A 26440-nucleotide genomic window follows, 5' to 3' on the forward strand; every position below is an offset into this window, starting at 1 on the left:
AGTCTTAGCAAAGTTTTAGTAATTGCTGAGTAGTGCTTGCACAGAGTCATCGCCCCTGTTTTCAGCACAAATCTAAAATACAGCCCCATACCAGCTACTGTGAAGAAAATTAACTATATCTCAGCCAAAATCAGCACATTTTTCATCCTTGTCCCATAGCATTTACATCATGCTCACATATAACACTATCCAATCAAACCACCACCCCCCTCCACCTTCTTTGATACAATACACAGATATAATTTCTTTTCTTTTCTTTTTCCTCTGTTGCCCAGGTCCGGGACTGCCGCTTGGTCAGCCTTCTGGATCTGGCCCTGGAGAAGGACTACGTGCGCTCCAAGGTGGCTGAGTACATGAACCATCTCATTGATATTGGCGTGGCAGGCTTCCGGATTGACGCTGCCAAGCACATGTGGCCTGGAGACATTAGGGCGTTTCTGGACAAGCTGAAAGATCTAAATACTAAATGGTTTCCTGAAGGAACCAAACCATTCATTTTCCAGGAGGTAATCCCCATGTTTTCCCTTGTATGTTTCTTTTTGTCTTTCGTATCTCTTTTACCTTCCTCCTTCAGAGGAGGCAATACAATCTTCATCCAACTTACCCCACAAGGAGCTTTCTTGGGAGCAGTGCTGCACACATAAGTAATTTTGCTTTTTAAAAATGCCTCCACAACACACAGTGAGTCAACTTTACCTTTTCTTTCTTCAGTCATGTTTTTACGAGTCCATCATGTATTATGCCAACTTTGGATTGATTTACTCAGCAGAAATGCACATACTTAAATACTTTTTTTATCAGCGTAAAGAAAGAACTAATGTTGAGTTCTGTACACTGCATTTTTGTTCTCTGTGAGGCAAGAACAGATGCACAGATTTTCCTTCCTATACCAGGTAATTGACTTGGGTGGAGAGCCGATCACAGGCAGCGAATACTTTGGAAATGGCCGAGTGACAGAGTTCAAATACGGTGCCAAGCTGGGGACAGTGATCCGCAAGTGGAACGGAGAAAAGATGGCCTACCTAAAGTAAGGATGGAGGTGCTGCTATTTATCTGGTCTACACTGGATACAGCAATTGACAGGGTGGCTTCAGCTCTTTGTGTTTTTGGCCAGGAACTGGGGAGAAGGCTGGGGCTTTGTGCCTTCCGACAGAGCCCTGGTCTTTGTGGACAATCATGACAACCAGCGGGGGCACGGGGCCGGTGGGTCTGCTATTCTGACCTTCTGGGATGCCAGGTAAGGGATTGCTCTTGTCTGGGTGCTGCTTCTTTGTTTGGCTTGTCTTGTCTGTCTGTTCTCTGGCAGGTTTCTGTTTCCACATCTGACAGCTTGTTTTGTCCATCCAACAGGCTCTATAAAATGGCAGTTGGTTTCATGCTGGCCCATCCATATGGGTTCACACGTGTGATGTCAAGTTTTCGCTGGCCAAGATACTTTGTGGATGGAAAGGTAGGTTTGCAATGCTGAAGATGCATTTGTGTTGAATAAGGCCCAAAGCAGGGTACTAGAAGTAGTCGAGTGTGTTTCAGTGTGTTAAGGGATTTCCCTGTGCTGGTGCAAATGTGATGCTCTGTCTATCTTTTCTCTGGCAAGAGGCTCTCTGCATTTTCAGTGAGAAATTAGAGAGTTTTGAATTACAGGACATCAATGACTGGGTTGGACCGCCAAGTAACTCGGATGGCTCAATAAAGCCTGTGACAATCAACGAGGACACCACCTGTGGCAACGACTGGGTTTGTGAACATCGCTGGCGTCAGATAAAGTAGGACCCTGTGGGAGAAAAAAAAAAAAAAGTGAAAGCAGTTGCTTTTGCTTGATGTTCCTTGTGGCTTTAGAGCTCTTGCAGCTGCAGTGACAGCCATTCCTGGTATTTTCAGGAACATGGTTATCTTCCGTAACGTGGTGGACGGTGAGCCTTTCTCCAACTGGTGGGACAACGGCAGCAATCAAGTAGCTTTTGGCCGTGGTAATAAAGGCTTCATCATCTTCAATAATGATGACTGGTAAGTCAGTGGGAGGAACAGTGTACCCAGAGAGAACCATAGCATCCCTCATCAGCAATACAACCTGAGTTATTCAAGCATATACCAAGCCTAGACAGCTCAAATCACACAATATTCCCAGTTGGAAGGGACACACAAGGATCATCGAGTCCAACCCTTAGTCCTGCACAGGACCATCCCCAAGAGTCACACCATGTGCCCAAGGCTATCATCCAAATACTTCTTGAACTCTGGCAGGCTTGATGCTGGGAGCATAGGAAATGAAGCAGGGATAGGATCAGAAAGCTCATGCTTCACATTGCTCTTCAAAGTAAGGGAGTAGCATCAGTTTCAAAAATCTTGCACGCGATATGAAATGTCTGTTTTTAAAATAATGGATAAATTGCATTTGTTTATTTTCACACAGGAATATGAGCGTCTATTTGCAAACTGGACTGCCTGCTGGTACATACTGTGATGTTATTTCTGGACAAAAGGAGAACAACAGATGTACTGGAAAACAGGTGTATGTTTCTGGTGATGGAAAGGCTAATTTCCAGATTAATACTGATGCTGAAGATCCATTTATTGCAATTCATGTTGATGCGAAATTATAACTCCAGAGAAATATCCTCCTCCGTTTGGTCTGTGCTTTTCTGTTTCCCCCATATGTGGTCCCCTGCTTTTTGAGCATAAGTGACTGTACCTAGTGAATAGTAAATGGCAATTAAATTGAAGAATAATGCTTTTTCCCTTAATTAATTGGATGTAACTTTATTACCTCTTAACTAGTGGCATTGCAGTCAGATTTTAAGGCAATGCAGCACTTCAATTCCCACATAACAAAAACACAGGAGAAAATAAAATAAAGTGAAAAATAACCCAAACCAGCATCTCAGTAAGTTAAAATGCAGTATTTTCAAGGCTGATACATGCACACACAGCTGTATCCCACAGCAGCCACGTTGTGGGCAGTCAGCTACAAGCAGTGCCTACACACAGTTTATCCCTTTCTTGTGGCAATCCAAACCTGGGGTCTTGGCCAGTGAAGGAAGCTGGGCCATGCCAAATAGTTATTCCAGTCTGTGACTTCAGTCACGCCACTGGTTACCTGGTTCCCAGTCAGTTTGTGCCCACACAAATCAAACCCACAGCTCTGCTGTCGTTATCCCCAGTGGTTTGCTGCAAATGAATGTTCACTGGGGGGGTCCAGAGGTGTCCAAGAACATCGCTGTATATGCAGGCATCGCTTACACCTTGTGTCAGTGGCTGAAACACAGCACATTCTTCTCTCTGTGGTGCATTAGACTGCCTTATTCTGTAATATCTCAGAGAATTACACAGACAGAACACAGATTTGGCGGCTTTCCCAATTTCCTTGTCAGCTGTGATGTAAAGGCGAGTGTGAGCTTTGCTTCAAGTCAGAGGAATCTTTGCACAGGAATCATTGCAACCTGGTCTGGGGAGGAAAATAGAAGAGAGTTGCTCAGATTTGCGATTTTTGAGGTAAAGATTTACTTTTAAGGGCTCTTTAGCTTTTGTGGTGGGAGAGAGAGTGTGTGTGGGTGTTGGGGCTGGTTATTGGCTCTCAGGGTGCCCAAGGGCTCAGAGCGTCTGTAAAGGCAGTCGTGGTGTGGGAGAAGTGTCCCTGGCCCAGTGCTGGATCTGTCTCCCTTGCTGGCTTTGTCCAGCACTACCTGGATCCACCCACGCAGCCCCTGGATCCACTCACTGGAGCAATGTCAGAGAGCATTAGATTCATGTGGCAGGATGTTCACAGCCAGTGCAAACCTGTTGTTTGCTCACAGGGGCAGGTCAGGGAACCCTCCTGCCCCTTTGAAGTTGATTGGCACTGCCTGCTCCTCCTGGGTTACTGTACCCATGTTTGTTTGAGCCCTGCATTCAGCTCTAACCCTCAGAAACGCTGTGATTCCATACTAGCTATTATTCAGACATTGCCCAATTCCAACTGGAATCGTCAGTCCCCATTTCAAATTACACATCCACCCCCAAGCCCCACAGCTTTTGTGGTAAATGATTGAAATGACACACATTGATCCGAGGTGTCCATAAATCAACAGGCGGTGCTGAATATGGAGAAGATTATGTGAACATATGTGGATCCACTTTCCAATTATGCTGGAGTGCAGTGAGTGTTTTGCCTAATGTAGATTCAGATAGGTCTGCATTTCACAGTGGAATTAAATAGAAATATGGAGAAAAAGAAATCATGAGACAGTTTCTTTCTTATGTGTAAGTAAAACTTTGTGGGTCAAACGTTCACTGCTTTGAAAGGCCCTGACCTGGTTTTTGTTCCTTTTATTTCAGGCTTTTTGCCACATTGCCTTATAATATGAGCACAAAGATCATGAAGAAAGCAACAGTGTCATCCAGAGAAACACCAGCTCTTTCAGATAACTCACAAAACCCAGTGTTACAGTCAGCTTTACTCACAATGGCTGTTTTTAAAAAAATTTTAGTACTAGGAAATATTTATCTTTATTGTTATAATTTCTGTTGCCACTCCTCTATATGTAAATTGAAGGCACTAAGGTGTTAATCTTGTATACCAGTAATCAGTGATAAATTGAAATTATGTTATGAAATTTATCAAGTTTAAAGTAAGATGTTTGCTGGGGCACAGGAAGATGTCTAACAGAGCTGCTGAACTGTAAAACTTTAGAATTTTGTGGGCATTATGCAAGATTTCATTTTCTATGGCAAGTGGTGCTCGCTTTCACTGGCCAACCAGTGAGTTTATTGAGGAATGTCAAAACCTGTTATAAGTGATTTTTATTTTTGCAATATTACTAGTCTCAAGCCTTCCAAAATACTATCTTAAACCCTAGAAATTTGGAGATGTAAAAGAAAGCAAAGATTTGAATAAGAGTTGGCTTTTATTTTCACTCCAAATTTGGAGTTTCCCAGGTACACTCTCTTCTCATTTTTATATTTTATTTTGAAATTTGGTGTAGAATTTAAACAGGGGAAAAGCCCCCAGACCTAATCAGCTGGGATTAAGCACACAAAAAACAATATTACCAGTTTTAGGGATATGCCACGTAGACGATTGGAAAAAACTTTGTGAGCAAAAGTAAACCCTGCTGACTTTTTACATACTATCTGGTTATCAGATGGGTTTTAAAGTGAATGAAAGAAAGATGATGGTTAGTAATAGATTATTTTTCCTTTGGGATCTGTGAAACTTCCAGAGAAGTTTAACTAGTTCTGTTATACAATTTCTTTTCAGTTCCTTCACTGCAGAAAAGCATGAATGTAGCTACTGGATCATGAAGAACTGCTCAGTTGGCATTGGTTGGGCAGAAGGTGAATCTGTCCATCTTTACTTATGATGAATAAGGTAATAGTGTCTCTGACAAACTTACCTTCTGTCCTCCTTGTTTTGTCCCTGGTTCAGCTGCTCCAGCTGCCCCCTGTTCTTTTCTCTTCTATTGTACTTCCACACACTTTTATCCCGATTTTGCTTTTCCTGCTTTTCTGCCTCTTCTGTCACATGACAAGTACCATTTCCCTCCCAGCCAGCTCTTCCTGTGTGCTCTTTGGGAAGCTTAGAGGAACTGTGTTAGATTCAGACACCTCCACTCTTTGAACAATTTCATATTTTTACAGAAATATAGTGTTCTCTGGGATAATGTAGAAAATGAACAACCCCAAAAGCAATGATGCTTTTATGGAAGCTTTTGTGTTTACGGTACACCAAAACTACTATTTTCTTTAAAATGTGCTGGAGCAACAGTGGAATGAGGCTCTAACTATTGTCCTGTAACTACCATATTCAAACAATAGGAAGCCTATAAAAGTATGATTTGGAATATCTACATTTCACAGGTACCATAATTAAAATTAAGCAGAATTTTGTTGTTCAAGCATGGTTTGTTTTGTGCTGTACAACATATGGAGGCATTTAAGGGAAGTAGACTGGAACAGAAGGAAGATCAATGCAGAGATAATTCATTTGCAGTGTAGGTACGAGAAAAATTCTTTGACTTATTTCAACCAGATGGTCTGTAAGTATCCATTATTAGCAATGATATCCCTTAGAGAACATTTTAGGGACAGTAGTTAAATGGTTTTACAGAAAAATTATAAGACTTTAACAGTTCTTGTTGTAAACTTTACTATGATCCTCTAGTTGACTGTCTTAACTTCTGACCTCTCTACACTAAGGAAATTTTGGGGCTGTTGTTAAACCTGAACAGTTAACACCTGCAAAATCAATGAGGAATAATTTATAATTTTCTCATTTAATTAATTGCACTTGTGTTTAATTGAGTGATAAAGAAAGAATGTGCTTTGCTTTCTAAATATATCTTGTGATTGTAGTGGAGTGGGAAAGGCAGTAGATAATAGTCAGTTTTGTAAGTATAAAACACTCTTTATTCACTTCAGCTTCTGACAATTAAAATACAGGAAAAGAACAATAAAATAAAGCATAGCAGTAGATGTGATTTTCTTGCTATGTCCATTTGTTTTGGCCATGTGCTCTCTGAATATGTATAAACAAAGCACACTGTACTGAATTAAGCAGAACACAGTGTTTTACTAATGGAGAAGCTACCTAGGTACATTATAAATTGGATGTCTTTAGTGTTATCAGTAGATTATGTGAGAAAAGTATAGCAATGTCCTCACAAATGAAAAGTTCCTCTGTCCCCTCAGAAGCTACACGTGGGATTTTGAGCCTAGAGCTGTATTACAGTAAAAATCTTGCAGTGGCCAGATCAGGCAACTCAACAGGGCACAATTTAATTTTGGTGAATATTTATAGTGTAATGCTTATGCAGACTAAACCAATGGTAATCAAACTGAAGACATAAGCACCTGCAAGCATTTCCTTTAGAACAGGGAACAACAATTCCCAAGGGAGCTGTGCAACTTTTCCGAACAACGTGTGTAGCTTTGTGTGAATATCAGCTAAGCATTCTCAGTAAGGCCAGTTTTAATACATCAGTCTCAAATCCCATGTTTTATCTGACTGACTACAAGGGAAAGCAAAGCAAAGTTTTCAAAATAGCTCAAGGAGAATGATGGAACTCAAAGAAAATGTGGATAAATATTTCACCTTTGGCATTGTTTACACCAACATACTTAAAAAACCCTAAAAGTGAGAAATGCAAAACCACCAAACACAGCAGAGTTAGCTTTTTAGTGGCCTCAACTACCTCCCCAAATGATACTGATTGAAGGCATGATCTGGCATTTGATTAACCCTCTGCATATCTTTTCACCTAGAACAAGAGAATTAATAGCTCTCGAAAAAGTATATCCTGTCAAAATTTTCACCTATTTTGAACAATTCCTGAAGTAAAAGTGAAAAAATGCAACTTGCTCTATTTAACCAAGAGGTGCCATTCAGTATTGGAGGTGAAAGCTGTGACACCTCCAAAATATTAAAACCATGGTCCACTTTGCACAGGAATCACACACAGTGAAGACAAAATGGATGAATTTTTATTTCAGGGGTGAGCTAGCTTTTATGTGGTAGAGCATGGAATGTGTGGAATTTGGGAGGATTTAAGGGAGTTTCATGCAAAGGAATGTCTATAAATGGAGAAATTGAGCTAAACAAATCCAAATATGGGTGAGGAGAGATAGAAAGAAGGAGAAAAGCTATAAATTTTAACTATCAGGGCCAATAAGCAGAGGGGTTACAGTCAGTGAATAGGGACAGGGCTAACAATAATTGAAACTGCAGATTACATATAAACTAAGATTTTTTCTAACAACATTGTTACTAAATTGAATAAACACAACACTTTTATAACATGAAAAGCAGTCTCTGAGGTAGGAAGTTATCTGTTGTCCAGTAGTTTAGCTGCATTTCAAAGCTGTTTTTTCTTCAGTTCTCTTTTTCTTCCGAGATTTTTCTCCACCATGAATATATCTCTTGCAGGGAACCTCCAAAAATTCGACCATGGCAGAATCTTGAAGATGGACATGGACAGGTTCTTTGTTCACTCAAAAACTGCAGGTAATACCATAAAATGCAAATTCACAAACTTTATTAATTTCAAACAATATATATTTCATTACTTTATTTATTACTTTTTATTTAATTAGTTTTATCCATATCTATCAGAATCCTGCACACAAAAATCAGACTGTTGTAATCAGAGAATGTCCCAGTAGTATGAAAGCTCACACTTTAAGGGACTGGTTCCAGGCAATAAAAGTTTTCTGATTGTATCTCTTATCTTCTGTAAGTCACAATAAAATCCCCATCTTTGTAGCTGAATTAATTTTCCTCCAACTTTTCAGTTTTAAGAAAATTATTTGGATTTGCTATGCAACATATGAGGATGCCTTCTCAGAGCATTACTGGGTATAAGTAGCAGTCACTGACAAGAAATTAAAGGAGATAAGCAAGTAAGTTGATAACTGGAAAAATAATTGTCTCAGTCTACATTAATTTCTGTTTCTAATAGTTCATAATGAGGTTGTAAATTTGTTCATTCTTTTTTCTTTTTCTCTTTATTTTTCTTTTTCCCTTTTTTTTTCCTTTTTTTCTTTTCTTTTTTTCACAGTAGTTCTGTCTCTATATGTAACTTTCAGCATAATAGTGATGGAAGTGATGCACTATAAAGCAAAGTAAATGGCTACTTGTATATGTAACTGCTCATATTTAAATTACATGTATGGACACATTATGGAAGTAAATACTTTCACATTCATCCAATTGGAAAAAAGATATGAGTTTGATACATCACAAAATTATTTATCCTTCTAGTGTGTTTAATCCACAGAGTTAAAATTACATATTTGTCAGATAAGGTGAAATAAATAGTGGTAGTAGAAAACCCATGAACTTTTACTGTACTGTCCATGAGTGGACCAGAGGGTTAAGTTTACTGAATTATTCATGGCAACCTATTTTCTCAGCTCAGTGCTGGAAACTTTTGTTCAGCTCTGCATGTATCTTATTATTTCCCTGAAACACTGCTATTTTTCTAACAGAATAAGAAGTTCTGTAAAGGGAAGCTAACAGTCTAAATTATCTTTTTTATAGAGACTGAAAAATTTTATTTGTGTTATCATTTTGTTCTAAGGGGAACAAATTAAAAAGAACACAACTCTCTTAAATTGTTGATGATGTGTTTATCTGCAATCTGTGTTTTTAACAGTCAGTCTATGAGTCTCATTTCACAATGTATTCTGAACAATATACAGGTATTTCCTTTGCAAATGTTTTCATGCTATGGCAATTTTAACTTTGCCTTAATGTTAAATCATAATGGTGGTGGTAAGAGTGAATGCTATTAGCAAATATCTTACTAAGCATGTTGTCTTTCAGACTGCATTTAATACAAAGATCTTGGTTATAAATATTCTGGTGACACTGTTTGAGACAACAGTGGTGAATTCTCTCCAGCTATTAAAGTGACAGCAAGTGTTTGGATTTTCAGGCAGTTGGCACACTAAAGCACTGAGCATGGGCATAAATAGCCAGAGCATTTAATGTAGGATTAAGAAAGTGACTTACACCCTGTAGGAGAGCAGTAAAGTGTGAGTAGTGCTGTGGTAGTTGTGAGTTGAAAATGGAAATGCCAAACATTTATCAGAGAATGAAATTCCTTTGTCTTCATTGGTTCTAAAGTAATAATTAGATTGCATTATCCAGGCACTAAGACTGAGAAGTAGCCCGCTTAATTAACTGCATTATACTTTCTTTTTATTCCAAGATTTATGATTTGGTTTGGTTTTTTTTTTCCCCCCAGAAAAAGAAAGGGTGATGTCATGGTAATATACAACATTGCCATCATATTTTATTTTTCATTTCACTTGGGAAGAAAGCCTTTGGAAGCTTAGCAGTTTCTGTGTGCTTATAGCTGACAAATGGTAATAAGTGTGGATGTTAATTTCTGCAACCTTCTGAATGCTCTGTGGAGCATGAAGTCAGTCAGGAGACCCTTGAAGAAAGTTAACCTTTAGAATTTGGGCAAGATGACTACAGGGAACTAATTATGTTTATAATAATGCACATTCAGATATTGGCCTAATTTACACTGGTATTATTCCTGAGCTGTTCCTTTGGAGTGTGTGTGTGGGAGGTAAACATTGACTCGTTATCTTACAGGACACTGTGTTATAGTTCAAGTATTGGAATTGGTCTGTATTTAAAATGTGACTTTTTTTACACCATTATTGTCCAAACTCTTCTGACTTTAAGGTTTGGAAAGAATATCTGCTTGGAAATTATCAAGACTAAGCTCAAATAATTGCTGCCTGAGATCATAGGATAAAAAAATTCGCTTAAGAATAGCCGTACTGTTTAACCTACAGCATATTTTACAAAGCTGACAAAATTGGAGAAGTGATGTAACTTCACTATGGAGGGCTGTTTTTTTCTAAAAGAAGGGAACATCCCATAACTCAGCCCTGATTTACTGTTCTTTTATTTCCATTTGTCATGGATTAGATACAATTGTTCTTCCCATGTCTGCTGACTTTGGAAGAATACTCGTCTTCCAGATTCACAGGTGGCTTTGTGTTCATTTGATCTTCACACTCAAGTGCCATGTTCTGTTTATCCCACACTTAGAGATCAGAAGGTTGGATAAGACCATTGGGGTCATATCAGTTGCACTATAATTACAAGATGATCCCCTTGACTTGCCTCTTAAATGTTTTATCTGGTCTACTTTGAACATGGCTTTGTTGGTGCATCAGTGACTTCTTTTGATGTGTTATTCTAGTGCCTAATGGGCAGATTTTTTTTTATTGGCAAGATAAAATTTACATTTTCGTATTATAGTTCTTCACTCTTTAATCACCTTAAATAACACCTTGCCTATTGCCTATCAATAGCAGAGAAACTAAGCATATGTTGAATGTTAGTGTAGTGTCAATTAATTAGAATGAAATCCACTGCCATAAAATGAAACCTACTTCAATTTTCCCCTTCCTCTTTTTTATCTAAGTAGATACAAAATTATAGTAACAGAATTTTTTTAATACTGCATGGTTCAGTAGAATTTTTTTGCCTCACATGATCTGATACCTACACCCTTATAAAATTTGTTGGTTAACCTGCAATAATTGCAGGTATAAATAACCTTATTCCAATGCGTCTGTCTACCCTGAAAAGAATAGGAAACAAGTGGTCTGACTAATGCAAAATAAGCTCTGGCATCGTGAGATGAGTCAGGGACCACAGATTGTGCTGCAGGATGTTTTTGAGTTCAGGGATTGCCCCAGGAGACACCCCCACTCCTGTAGCTCTGAGCAGCCTCGTGCTTGTTCTGGTGTGCAGCCCGGAACGAGGGAGATGCTCTGCAAGTGTGTACAGTGCCCATGTTGTAGCTGGGGAATAGCACGTGGGGCTGTGTGGAAGAGTCTCATAAAGCAAGCAGGAGAGCTGACAGGTCTGTCTGGTGTCTGATGACAAGGCAGTCACGTACAGAATGAAATAATTACTTGCTCGCCTGTTCAAAATACATTTGTGCTGCTAGTAATTAAGATTACTTTGGACTCTTAAGAATGTATTGCTGTAGAGCACCTTGGCAACAGCTCTTCAGTCTGTGGTTCCATGCATTTTTCTATCATTCTTCAAAAATCAAAGGCATTCTGCTCTCAAAAAAGCTAACCATCCAAAAAAAAAAAAATTCCTTGTGTCATGTCATTAGAAAACTTTTGTTCAAAACTATGTAATACTCTTTAAGACATTCTTTACAATCATGACATCCGTTTCCTGTTTTTAGTTTAGAGCCATTACTACACAACTCTACAAATATTTGGATCAGCAAAACTGAGGACTTGCCAAACTTTTAATAAGTGTGAGTGAACAAATTCATTGAAACAAAATCTAAACATCCTACAGAAACTTCCCGTGCTGCCATTGAAGTCATGGGCACAATTTTTCTATTTTAAACCACTTTGCTGTTTACTTTAGAAACAATATACACTAGGCCAGAGACAAAGAGTGTATAAAGCCAAAATTCTGTTGCCCTCTAATTCTGAAAGTATTTAAGTTAACATTCTTACTCTAGGTGCTGATGTGTATATATTGCATATACACAGAGATACACACAAAGGAAGTGTTGTATCCATATTTTTAATACAGATAAGCATCATCTGTGTGTTCAGGAGACACTGCATTTCTACAGAATGTAGCAAAATTGTAAGCTTTGCTGAGTATCTCACTGAATTGCAATAAATAGCTTAGGATCTTCTGATTCCATTTTTGTGCTCAACAAACTGTCACTGAGGAAGTAGCTTTGAACAGTTTATGGCAGTTTCAAGAGATCTGCAGTTGTGCCCTGAATGCATTCAATTATACTTAATACCAACCTCCAGAATTACTTTTTACCATTACCTGGACAACTTTGACGTGGAGTAAAGTGCTTTGTTCAGAGACAGTATGCTAATGTAATCTATTTGAACACCTGATATATTGAAACAGGCCATTCTGTATGGAGGAAAAAATGCATCAAATATATATGAAATATCACAGGTTTTTTTTTCCCAGTACTACCCAGCCCAGGAGTTAACTGCAGCGACTCGGTAAGAGGCTGAGGACAGGCTGAGCCCTGGCAAACCCCTGCTGCTGTGACAGGGCTTGGGCAGCATGCAGTGACCTCACACACCAGAACCTGCCTCCTCTGTGTTACTTGGCCGTGTCTCCAGTGTCAGGAGCCTGGCACCTCTCCAAGGACCTGCCCAGCCATGCTGGGCTGTGGCAGCAGCGCTTCCCTGGCCAGCCCTGCCCTGCCCACTTTGTGCAGGTACCACAGGATGGGCCCCTTGTGGCCTCCTTGTGACAGTGGCCACCCTGTGCCCAGCAAGGCTAATCCTGTGAGCAGGCCTGATGACCGTGTTGTGGCGGGGAGGGTTTTGAAAGAGACAGTAAATTCACAAGAGAAAAGAAATTTGCTTTCCTCACGAGTAAATGAAATCCTTTATTCCGTTACTTCTACTACTCTACAGCCCAGGTTTGTTTGCATGTTGTGAAGCATTACTTTTTTTTTTTTTTTTGATCATCTTTACTCCTTGAATGCCATCTTATGATTTTTTGATTAAAAAATATTTCAGAAAGATCACGTGTGATTCAAAGATAAGGCCCAAATGCCACGTGTTTCTGGGAACACAAAGTGATGTGTCAGTAAGGCTAATGGGTCTCTAACAAAAGAAAAAAACAAAACAAAACGAAACAACAAAAACACACACACAAAAAAAGAAGATTGTCTACAAAAGTGCAATCTTACACAGACACACTGATGTGCCTAATTCAAGAAGCTGGATCACGATCATCAGGATGATATAAATACTAATAACGTTAATAGCTTAGCTCAATTTAAATTGGACTGTTCTGGAAAATAACCGCTAATTGGTATTGATAGAAAATGATGAAGTCATGTAATTTTTGCTGACAGACTGTACTCAGTTCACAGAAACAAGTTCACTCCAATGCCAGACAAAACAGTTCTAGTGAATTGCAAATAAGCACATAGCATAAATGCTACCATTTTCCTAAATACTAAGCACCAACAATATACTGTTATCAGCAGCCTCAATTAGAGAAAACTTCTGGTTTTGACAACAGGAGCAAAACATTGTAAATGTTGGCAGCATTTTCAGCTTGCCTGGGCTCCAGTTACACTGGATGTTCCTTGCTAGAGCAGCTCCTCAGGCAGCCTGAACCAGGGGACTCAGTCCCTGAAGATCACTGGTTCTGGAAGATTTCCTTTTATGAGGAATTTGACTCTTTATTGAAGTCTTCACAGTCCTGCAAAGCTTCCACATTTTTATTGTTAAAACTAACACAATAAAATTCTACAAGGCCAGTGATGGCTGTGCAAGCAGTACAAAAGCCTATTAAGTAAGTCAAATGATATGATTATATCCTGTTCTTTAACACTTTTCTGTTAGGGAGCACTGAGGTAGTGTAAAGGTTCCAACACCTACTTCTTATTTTCCCTCATTTTGGCAAGGAGGGAAACAGGAAAAAAACACCACCTGAAAACCCAACAAAAAATAGAATGTACTTTGAGCAATTATGTTAAAATCAGAACACAGCAAAACTCAGTCTCTCATATTAAACACTGTTTTGTCAAGTTGTATATTATTATATTGTATTTTATATTTATGCAGTCATAGAACCTTTCTGTGTTACCACGTACCCTGAAATATAAAGAACACATGTGACCACAAGTTCAACAGTTTCATTGCAGACTTCAGCATCACCTTGAGTGTATGTATTTTAATTTCTGTGTCACTGGCTTTTATACATCTAAAAATTCTGTATTACAATTATATAGAGTGTTTTAAGCAGTACACCTAATTTGGGACCTTTTAGTCTTTGATAGAGTCTCAGCATTTTAACTGTCATTATGCTTTCTACAGCTCCAGCTGCTGATTTTGACTCAATAAGCATGTACCTGCTGCAGGTCACCGTCACACCTACAGAGGGATAACGTTAGAATTTTGTTTCTGTTAAGCGAGAACAAGATACACAAGACACACAAGACAGCTGATCTTTTGATTTAGCTTTTAGAACAAGGTCTCTGCTGATGACAGAGCAGATGGTCAACTTTGTTGAAATGGAGAATTAAAATAACTAGATAGATTTTTGGCAGATGTTCACTGCATTCATGCATAAATAAATGTAATCCTCATCTTTTATCTCAGTCTGGTTCTAGGTGTAAAGGATGTGCAGTAGATCATTTGTAGTGTGTTCTGAAACCTGAACTACAATAACTCTGCATTTTCTATATCACTACAGTGAAAGAATGATGTCTTTTGCTTTTATCCATCAGAAGACATACAGAGTGCTGAAATCTTATCTTTGCATGTTTGCTTTCTGGTTTATTACAGAGGAAAAGTTTCCTACCAATCATAATGGTATTTTTGGGACAGGATATTAGGAATAAAAGTACAAACTATGTAGCACAGATCTTCTAGCAATGCTCAGTGCTCAAGCAAAAAAAAAAGGATGTCAGTAAGTCTTATAACTCAGTCCTGCAACTCATGCATAAATACAGATCCTATTGTTTATCTTTAGCATATTTCCAATAGAAGGCTACTCACTTTGGGACTTTCCAGACTGAAGATATTACTTCCACAAACTCATCTTTTTAGATTTGTGTCCAGGAAAGTTAAAACAGAATCCTTCACAGACGTGTACAACTTTGATAAGCTTTAATATGGAGAAAGTTTATCAGGAATCTTTGGTTTATCAAGAAAAGTTCTTTGTCAGTAAACTTCCCTCTCTGACAATGTGGTATCCCTGGACTTGACCTCCAAAATGGGAAATCCTTGTTCGTGGGTTCAAGCTGAGTGTCCTGAAAGAAAAAGTTAAAATTCATATACACTGTACAGTGTTTCACATGGCTGAGATTTTCAAAGGTACCTGTTTAGTACTTGGCAAATTTCTACAGGGCCTCAAACTTGGAGTGTTGAAAACTACTGATTTTATACCACGTAGAACAATTCCAAGATGAGTGGGAAAGAGCAAAGACCCAGAGAAACCATTGCTTGTTTGCAGGGCCTTGGCTTCAGATATGGAAAGCCCTGGCTCTGGGTGTGTGATGAGTGACACTCTTAGGGGTCACCAGAAGATTTGATACCAAGAATGTAAGTAGTTCTGATATGAGACTTGCTATTTTCTATGAAAGTTTGAGCAGACAATAAGTAGCTTGAAAAGAGGGAGGGGTGGGTGTGAAAAACCATGCCTGTCTCTTAAGCTGCAGCAGAAGTCACAGCCTCTTTCTTTCAGTGAGACTGTGTAACATCAGGTACTCAGCAACTCATCTAACAAGGCAGAGCTCAGAGTTACCTGACAAATGATTGGTGCAGTTAAAAGGCTTGATCCTTTCATGTCACCGAAGGGGAAGGGGACAATGGGATTGTATCTTCAATTTTCTGGAGCAGAGGCTAGTTGCAGTCAGTCTTTCAAATGCTGAGCAGTCCTGTCCATTGCCAGTGGGCTGCATGTCTTAAACTCTACAAACACAGAAAACAATGTTAATCAACCAATGCACCACTGACACTGATGTGTACCTCAGAAGATGCCCTGTTAAAGCACTAGTATTAAGGGACAATGCACTGACTCACGGTTGACAGCGCCTTTTGAGAAAAATAGAAATTGGACCTCTGTCACTATTAATTCAGAACATTTTTTCTGAGCCCTTATCATTAGTATCTGAAATAAAAGTACTCTTAAGATACTACAGGCCCCTTTTTGGACTGTGAATGGTCCTATGAATTTCTTGTAGGTTACCAGTGGTCCAGGGGCCACACATAAAGAGTCCAGACACTTCCTGAAGGGTGTGTGTCTGGAGCAAACTCCATTTCAAAAGTGGGCAGTAATTAATAAGGCAGCTCTTACAATCGTGTTTGACAGTGACCCTTCTAATAAAAACACTAACTCCTTTCCTTTCAGTGGAAGAAGACAAAGTTGTTAAAAGTCTGATGAAATAATTTATGACATGCAGATACAGTTTTGGGTTTTTTTTCCTGTGAATGTCTTACAACTGGGGACAATACCTGTTCTGTTGCATATACCATGGCATTTCAGGAATTCTTACCAGTACAGTAAAGAAAAAGAAGGTTGCAAAAAGAGACAGAATGATAAAACTTGTTGTACCACAAGATGGCATTACTGTTTAAAATATAAAGCTTACTCCACTAGAACAATAGTACTATGACCATTCATAGTAGATAGTACACATAACACTTGTTTACAACTACAGTATAAGATGGGTATTTTCAAGAAAGATAATCACAAGTTAGCAGTATCTGCAGGGTTTGTTTTAATTCTCCTTTCAAGAAGTACTGTAGAACAGCACAATGCTGTGACTCAGACTCCAGTGGAACAATGCTACTGGATTTCAAGACAAAACACATAGAGATAAGAAGGAACATATTGCCATCAATGAACATATCGGACACTTTTTTTCTCTTTCATGTCCTCAGTTTCTGGAGGATAGAAATTTGAGGCCATTAAATAGTGTCTGGCAGCTATTTTTTGTACATTACCTATCACATTAATAATTACAGCGAATTTCAGGCAGCAGGGAGAGCAGATGCAGGAAGCTGCTGTGACATTGTTTCATCAATATAAAATGTGCTGCATGCAAAAGGTGCCATTCAGTGCAAGCAGATAAAAAGATACGATACATTCAAGGATAAACATCATATTCCCTTTCTGGGGCACTACCTGGTTATGGTATTAAATAGTTATTGCTATCATCTCTTATAACAAAACAATCACAGCAAAGTGTTTCTGCAGCAGCAGCTCGAAGACACGTGGTGATCTCACCCAGTATGGGAGTGAGAGCTGGATGGTCTCACGGCCAAAGAGCTTCCTCAAAGGCACATGAACTCCTGTGCATAAACACACACATGCATGCTTGTACAGTGCTAAAAGGAACAATGAGGAATTGTAAAGAAATTCTATTCCAGGGGCATAATTCCTGATATAAAGCCAGAAAATCCAGTCTTGTCTGTACACTGTTACAGTGGCAAGAGGAGTCCTAGACACACGCATGCCTCCAGAATCATGCAGAAAATCACTTACAGCAGGTCAGCACCTGCTGTTTTAGTCCCTGTCTCAGAGAGCACTCTGCTAGGGAGCTGGCAGTTGCAGTCTGCAGAGCTGCTGATTTGCCATGCTAAAGATTTGTCATGGTGTAGTAAGAACTTGTTAGTCTGCCAATTGCCATGACAAACGCAACATATCTGTTTCTGTTTGCACTGACAGATGCAAATCGCTAGTACAGAGCCCTGTTCAAGGGATGTTTTTCAGCAATGTGAACACAGTGCTGGTCTATGAAGAGGAATGTTATTATATTTAACTGCAGGGTATATCTTTTTTCCTTGATGTATACTATGCCATGTAACTCCCATTAACTTTAAAAGGTTATAGACTCTAGGAACATCAAAGTAGAACACACCCTGAGGAAAATAAGTCTGTCCTTGGATGCTTATGCACAGATACTCTGGACCTTAATTTAAGAGTGCAGTTCTTAGCTCTAAGTATTCCATTTCTACTGGATCTGAAGCTGAGCTCAATTCTCATGGAAAAATCTTACAGAATTTCCAGAAAGTAGCAACTCCTAAGAATATCCTCTAAACCAAACTATTTAAAACCAAAGCATTATGAGACAATGAGATACTTACTGTATTACATAGAACTAATTTTAAAACAACCAAGTATCTTACTGTACTTATTTCTGTATCATATCTTTTATCTGTCTCATATCTTGAATTGCAGTTTCACCCTTGCAGCTAGAATTCTTTTCAAGAAGATGATATCAAGTGCCAGCTGAATCCACCTTTTCTACTCAGTGCTTGCCTAAACATTCAGGCATTGTGGATGTACAGCTCAGGCATGACTTTTAACCTAGATTTTGCTTCATAATTGTTATCAGTAGCCGTTAATACCTACTCTTCATGGAAGCAAAAACTTCACACTGATCTCAGTGTAACTGCTCTGTCATAATTCAAGTTTTCCTGAGAAAGACTTAACAGTTCTCCACATAAGTATTAGAAATTGAATTTTCTCCTGCACCTCTAGCATTTAGATTACACATTCATACCTAGTTACATGTTTGTCCCATGGGGAGCTCTGTCTTTACAGGCAAAGAGTGGTCTTAGCTACCTTCCAACTCAACTTGTATGAAGTGAAATAAGGCTGAAGGATACATATGCAGTGGTCTGAGAATATCCAGCCTTTAGTATCAAGTGTATGGGAAACTGGTCCTTAAAAGCAACCTTCCATGATTTATCATAATAAGCCATTACTGCTACAGGTCAGGATGCAAAAGGGTCCACCAAAGCAGTGGAGATCTGGAAGGTCAGAACAGGAAAGTATTTAGCAGAACTTTTAGTATTTTTCTGTGCAAATATGGAAAACCACTCTTGTCCACACTATATATATATATATATATACACACAAAAAAACCAGTACGAGACACACCAAAAAAAGATAATAATATCTGATATTGCTAATTACTTTTTTCACTCTGTACTGTGACATTTCCTAGCTCTCCTAAAACTTAGAATCTCTTTGCTGCATTTTTGGTAGCATGACAGCATGGAAGAAAGCATAAATAAATAATAAAGTGACCTGTAGACTAGTATGCTCCCTAGTTCAAAACTATTTTCAACTATATATTTTAAGATGACAGGCCATTAAAATAAAAAATTAATAAACAGAAGCAAAAAAAGGCACCATATTTCATTTCACATTAAATGCATCTAGGTAACTTGTCACTCTGCCATACCTTATCAGGGGATGACATAGGGCTGCAGGACCAAAGGACAACAACAAGCTCGGCCATAAGTCACCTTGAATTTCAGCACTGAATCTGCTGGGCCAGAGCAGAAGCCCCACATGTCTTGTACAATATTCTGTCTTTGAAAGTGACCAACTTCTGTAGAAAGTGCAAGAAAAGAATGGAAAGGAAAATTATGGGATAACTTCTTTACATGTGAGGAACTGCTTAGTTAAGTAAAAACGAAAAAGCACAAAGCACTAAGGTTTCTAGCCTTACATTTCTTCATTCTATCTTTAATATAATCCAGATCATTCCTTCAAAATGTTTTCAGGTTAGTGAATCTCTACTACAGCAAAACACCTTCTTGTTGGCATTTTTATTTGCTGTTAAAGAGCAATAGTGCTGCCACAGAGTCAAGAAGAACTGGTTTAATTTTTTTTGTTTGAGAGGTGGCAAAAGATGCCCTAAGGAAAAAAAGGACAGAGTAGAGGAAAAGCAGAAGCAGCATAAAATTTTCTTTGCTTTTGAGTGTCTTTCATCCTCTAGTGGTCCTAACCTGCTGCCTGAGAAATGGGTGAGTGTGTGTATTTGTGTGTGTATGTTGTGTTCATATGTGTGCATATTCTTCAGGTGACATGCAGCTCAAAGATACTCAAGGAGATAAAAGCTTTAAGCTTTGGCATATTTGAAAAATCAATACCCCAAGAAAGTTTGCTGCAAGGCATATATCTGGGAATGATTGCAGAATGTACCCATTGTCTAATATTGTACTGTCGTTTTGGGAAGAATTGTCATTTGCAAAGAGTGCTTTTGGGAACCATGACGCATCCCATAATCTGCTCTGACTACCCTACAGTGAATAGGATGAGCAAATGTAAATAATGGATAATGTAGCATGGAGAAAATAAGAATCAAGGCATCTCAAATCTAAATTGAGGTTTGTGTTGTAGTGGCATTGGTGTTGGCTGCTTCACAATTCCAGCTGAAAATCAGAATAACGCTACAGCCACAAGACTGATCCAAAGTTACCCAAGGTGACACAGATGGGAGCATTATGGTATGGAAAAGGGTTATTACACACATTTAGTATGCAACAGCTACTCCTTGTGGGCTACCATGGAAAGTGGAATTGGTTACCTTGTCTTTTTTGCCCACAGGTACTGTATAATGGAAATTAATAGAGAAAAACCCACCGTAGTAGGATGTCTTTATGTTTACTTTGCAGTAACTTCCTGTATAGGCAAGATTTAACCAGAACTGTTGTGACACTGAAAGACATCAATTAGCAACAAGAACCTGATCTGCTCACAGTAAACCATTTACAGCAGAAATATTGCCTGCTAAAAGATGGCTTGTGAACAGGTTTCTGTAGACTAGGTTACCCCAGTCATTTTAGCTGAATCTCATCTGCATCTCTAGATCTCTCTTGTAGACCCTTTTTATGTCTTCTGTATGAGACTGCAAAAGCTCTGCAAGGTTTCACGCTATTTCCCCTGGTACTCAAATCTATTTTCTGCTTTTCAAAGATGACTGAATTCTTGAAAGTTTTCCTAGCAAAAGAAACACTAGGAACAAATCAAATGCACTTTTCTGGCTGCATTCAACATGAGTATGGAGTCCCCATTCTGCTCCAAATTCAACAATGTCCTTCCAATGTCCTGTTAAAATCACCCTCTGTTTAAATTTGTTGGCACTGAAATATTTGGAATATCTCCCCAGCCTGTCTCCTACTCCAGAGTATTTAAAAACTTGTAGCAGTAGTGTTTTGGGTTTTCCCTTCCACAAAATCAGAATAATATAAAACTGCTAGAACTAGAAAGAGGAAGAGTAATTGATAATGAGCAGAAAGACATGACAGTTTTTTCAGCAACCTCTGGGTAGCACATAAAACTAGGAAACCAGCAATAGGAGAAATGAATTTTCAAAACCCACAGAAACTTAAAAATAATAAAACATACCTTCAGTTAAAGCTTTAACATCAGCACACTTGATGATGGCAGAAATTGTCAGATTTTTGTCATACCTATTAAAAAGTCAAACAACAGTTATATGATAATTGCAACATTTTTACATGAAAAGCAATCGAGTAAGCAAACATTCTAATTTATGGAAGAAAATACGGCACTGTAAATTTAACTTCTCAAAACGTTATTGAAATATTGACCGGAAGAGTAAAAGCCAGATAAGTGAGCAGATTTCCCAGCTCTTTGAGCACCCGATGCCTACACTCACCAGCCTTAAAAGATATGCCAGCTTCAAAAGTTTATTGTATGTTTTCAAAATGCATAGTCCAGAGAACAATCCAGATAAAGCTCTCCAGGGGCTACTTTTGTGTTTATAAGTATTCAGCTGAATTTCTAAATCAGAAAAATGGAAGCTTACATTTAGCAGAAAGGTTCTCAAGAGCACGGACACAAGCTTAGTCTCAACACTTGAGTTAGAAACTTCATGGATCTAAAGGAATCTGCTATGGTGGTTTTATCACCCAGTTTAATAGAACCACACTTTCATCACTTCATACTTAATGCTAAGAGAAATAACTTTAAATATACTTAAACAGTTCTAAAGCATCAAAAAGATTTAATATTAAAGTCCTCTTAGTCTTCTTTCTGTAAAAGAAACAGGTTTCTTTCAGGACAAAGTTTAGTTCTAGAAATTCACATTAGTCACAATATTAATTTGTTCCTCATGTCAGATGAGCTCTCTAGGTTTTCCTAGCTTTTGTTAAATGAACATCAGTCTTACAAAATGTTTATTAATAATATTTGCTTTAACAGAAAAATGTTGCAGAAAAAGGCAATCTATACGATCAGGGATAAGGTTATTTTATTTTCCCTCCCCTAAGGCTCAGGCCTGTTGGTTTATAAGTAGTGCAGAGGAAATGGAGTGCCAGTCTAGCATTGTTTCCTACAGAAAACAGGTTACTGACAGTGTTTCATTTATAAAATGGCAGTGCAATATCCCTGCATTTGTTTGTTTTCTCATGCATAGAAAGCATGAGAAAATGCTGCTTACATCATCAAAACAAACTCTCATAGAAATTTTATAAAGCAGCAAAGCACAGATGGTTGAAGGCATATGTTAGGTCACTATTATAGTTTTATTTGCTTAGGAAGACTCTCTGCTCAGGTCTTGAAAACTTTCTGTTAGAACTCCAAATGAACATGCAAAACAAATTACATAGCATAGCTCTGTATAAACATCCTTTCAGTCCCCTATAAGGACTTTCACAAAAAATGCAATTGAAACTTCTTTATAATGTTAAAAGTATTCTTATTAATACCTGTTTCTTCTAGTTTCTTCTTTAGTGTACTTTCAATAGGCAAGGTCAAAGTGCAAATCACTGAAGTCAGTTTATATTAAAACCTCCACATGTTAGATAAGGATGGAGGTGCCACTTGTTTTAAAGATTCTGCAGCTTTTTAGTAAAAAAAAATAAAATAAAAATTTCTGTGAATGAGTTTTTTACTTTACATGCTATTTCACAGGTTAAAAAGGCAATTTTACAAGCAAACTTTACCTTTTAGAATTATTCTTGCATCTTAGTTCTCAAGTATTCAGGGAAACCTAGAAAACCAGTATGAGTTTGAGCGCCAAAACTGATCCTTCAAATCTGGGTTTTCATATCTAGGTTATCTAGCAAGTTGCAGACCATTGTTAAAAGCCCACTATGGCTTGAGTTTAGAGAAAACAATATTTTATTTTCAGCCATTTAGGTCTTTAGAGCTCTGATATTTGACTTACACTTTGAAATACATTTCCATGCCAGCAGCCCATCAAAAGCCTCTGAGCTATTGCTTCAGCCAAGAGTCTTCCTGGGACACAGCTGAAATACACTGTTAAAAACATCACTAAATCAGTTCATTAAGAGGTTCCTATTATACTTGAGTGACAGTGACTAAATTAACTGAAACATAGTTCTGAGGTGAGGAACTTTGCAAGGAATATGACATTGCCTCAAACATGGGCAAAGTTTGTCATTTGTAAAACCTGGAAGTATTTTCCAAGGTTTGTGCCAAATCTGGAATGTTATCCTGCACTGGCAAGACAGTTTTAACAGTTCATGTCACAGGTATTGGAATTCAGATCATCATATCCTTAACAGAAAAGCAAACAGCAAAACTGAAAAATAAACAAACTCCCCCTCCTTCCTGCTGCCAACCCCCAGTAATCAGACAAACAAAACAAACTGCATCCCCTACACAGTCAGCAATTAGCATGGTCCCATGATAACCAATTTGTTGTAGGTGTTTGAGAGCTTTTTTTTTTTCTGAGAGGCAGTGCACAGGTTTCTCTGGGAAGGATAGTCTGATGAAAAATAGTATAATACCCTGACTAACTCTCATGCATGTGCTACGTGAAGACCGAACATTTCCCATTATTGCAAGTAGCGCAAAATTTGGCAAGATACAAAAAGTTAAGTTGCAAAAGCGTATGAAAGAAAGAAGACCACAGGGCATATCCTTAGACAGACATGAAAACTACTGCCTCCAACTTGCTAAATGCAAAGTGTTAATGTGACCCCCCTGGTAGGACTGAAGTGACAGGTATGAATGCCTTCCGTTCTCATTCACCTGAATTAGCCATCAGCAGTTATTTCTGTGTTGTACTATAACTGACTTTTTTCTTTAGCTAGAAGATTACAAAGAACATCAACAAAGTGCTCTCTAGATTTTTTCAGACAATATATGTTTAACAATAATCTGTTCTTCTTCTCGTTTTAGTGTGAAGCGTCCTAGAAATCTGCTGTGCAGTTCAACACCGTGCTGCCTACAGACTCCCACCACTCAAAGTGCTGTTCCTGTCCTGGTAGAGTCATCCTTTCTTACCTACTCTTTCTTCAGGACAAAACATATTCCTGAGTACCCCTCATTTGCTTACAGAGCTGAAAACAGCATTTGTTTTCACACACGACATCAAGTGCTGAGCACAGTCTCAGATAGCTTAGGCCTTCTGCTAAGGGGTGGTGTAACTGGGCAAGATCAGAAGGAATTAGCTAACGATGTAACTGTTCACAAGTGTTTGTGAACGAATTTCCTTTAGCTGAAGTCGCAGCCCTTCTGCCCTTGTTTGTAGGTGACAGCTGGCTGATGCTCTTTCCTGGAACTTTTGCCGAAAGTCCATTTCAGTGCTCTAATCTGAAATTTGTGCACGAGCACCTAATGAGTGAGTGGGAGGGAAAAAACCCCGAAGCACTGCTTGGCAGCTCGCAGCTAAACAAAGCAGTGTGAACTGCAGATCACGCTGAATAGAAAACAGTTTAAAGAAGTGTTTGGAGAATACTTTCGGATCTTGAATAAATCTGAGAAAAATACCTATCAGCTTATAAATATTTCTTGAGCACAAAGGGGTTATGTGAATCAAGGAAATTGTTGAGCATGAATTACCTGCTTATTACTAGCAAAAGTAAGGGAACTTCCTGTTCCAACTTCAAAATAACTGTGTAGATATATTTTTCTGAGTGTCTGTCTTCTGGGACATCTAATGATAATTACATAATTTTTATGCACAAAATACATACAGCTGTTTTCATGCTTAAATCATTCTTCTAGTAAATTTTAGTCCTTTTAAACTGAAGGTGGAGATAGCAAAGTCAAAGGCAAATGTATCTTGAGACCTTAATAGATTTTAGCTTAATATTTAACTGTCCCTTTAAGTGAATGGCCACAGAGCTATCTGGCCTTTTTGTCTCTGATTTTTTACAGATAGGAGTAATTAAAATTAATTAAATAGACCTACTGACAAGCAGAAGTAAAGCATTCTGAAGATTATATTTTTCAAGATAGCAATATATTGATGATGCTTGTGGGTCCCTTCCAACTCAACATGTTCTGCAATATTTCTAACTGTATTTTTTTCCAAAAAAGTCAAAGTAACTCAGGAGCTTTCCTTTGTATTTTTATTCTGAAACACAAGAATTATTTGATTGACCAACTGATCTCAATTTTTATTCCCTTTATCATTGATCTGATCTTTAAAAATATTTAAATATCTAACCTATATATCTAAAAAATATATTACTTTATATGTACATCTCTATCTGTATATATAATGTATATTCACGTGCATTTCTATGTGTAAATCCATATATCTAAAATCTTTTTTTTAACAATAAATTATTTATCTATATGCCAGTCTCTAAATAAACATAATTTAATAAAAGAATAGAAATTATTCTTACATCTTGCTTTCTGTTGCTTACTTTTGGCTTCCAGGACTCTGTGAGTTTTTGTACTCTGTTTTGAATGGCTGGATATTTTCTGGCAGGACAAATACTTTTATGCATATATTCTTCATTATTCTGTGCTACACTTTCAGGCATGGATAAATCAAAGTTTATTTCCTTCTAAATATGTCTTCTGTACACAGCAAGTTTGAAAATTATGCACCTATGACATGCAGGTTACTCACCATCAGATCCAAGCTCTTTCAGAACAGGAATAAAAATGCACAGATATGTTAGGAATGCAGCATAATAGGGTTTGGAAGAGTTTGGTTCAGTTTGGAACACCCATTGCACTGGCAAACTAACTGCAAGAGTCTGAAATAATTGCAGTTGTCATATGGCTGAAAACCTTCCCTCAGCAAATCCCAACTTGCAGCGACAAAAATCTGTTTCATCACTCTCTGCTAGGGAAAATTTGTCATTAGTCAGGCCTGCAGACACATGAAAATGAAATGAAGGCAAACCTTTTGACCTGAATAACATCATCACGATCTCAGATGGCAATCAGCTGCTGAGGGGGCTTCTGTGGATGGTGCTCTTGGATTCTTGATGTTTTCCTCGGTCCTCTTAGGTGTTACTTTATTGTATCAAATTCTGACTTACTGAAAGACAAAAGCTCTTTCCTTATTAGCCATGTTTTCTGTAGTATATCCAAATTTCATCTGAGAGAACTCCTATTGATGTTATGCTTAGTGTCAAGTTGAGCAAACATCACAAAAAATTCCAAACAGGCCTTGATTTTTTTCTAGTTGCATTATCTATGTCCAGACTTTTCTGTCTTCTTTAAATATCCTTAAAAAGGTTTATCACTAAGAGCCATAACAAAAAATATTAATTTTACATTAATTGCAATTTTGTAGTTCTAGATAATTCCAGAGAACACAAAGTGTACATTCTAATCAATAAAGACATATGTGTCTACTTAGCCAGTATCATTCAGGACAGTCAAAATGAATTCATCATATGTATCACTCTTTTAAAAAAGTATTTACAT

General features: G+C 38.1%; 1 protein-coding gene across 10 annotated transcripts in view; it reads left to right on the forward strand.

The window, feature by feature from the left end:
* LOC126635357 (pancreatic alpha-amylase) overlaps nucleotides 1-24666 on the forward strand; it is a 41625-nt gene extending 16959 nt beyond the window's left edge. For 5 of the 10 annotated variants that reach the window (XM_050306492.1, XM_050306494.1, XM_050306493.1 and 2 more), the window contains 2 exons: nucleotides 2411-2509; nucleotides 4312-4802. In XM_050306492.1, the coding sequence (XP_050162449.1) occupies nucleotides 2411-2509; nucleotides 4312-4543 (331 nt within the window). In that variant the 3' untranslated portion in view covers nucleotides 4544-4802. Of the gene's footprint in view, nucleotides 1-275; nucleotides 507-893; nucleotides 1028-1114; nucleotides 1238-1350; nucleotides 1451-1641; nucleotides 1764-1878; nucleotides 2005-2410; nucleotides 4803-5233; nucleotides 5345-7897; nucleotides 7976-8262; nucleotides 8371-23944 lie in introns of those variants that run through there. The other 5 variants (XM_050306500.1, XR_007627678.1, XR_007627677.1 and 2 more) reach the window with 5 other exon arrangements.
* The last annotated feature ends 1774 nt before the right edge of the window (nucleotides 24667-26440 follow it).

Source organism: Myiozetetes cayanensis, unplaced genomic scaffold (genome assembly GCF_022539395.1).
Source record: "Myiozetetes cayanensis isolate MyiCay16 unplaced genomic scaffold, myiCay2020 scf12, whole genome shotgun sequence".
NCBI lineage: Eukaryota > Metazoa > Chordata > Aves > Passeriformes > Tyrannidae > Myiozetetes > Myiozetetes cayanensis.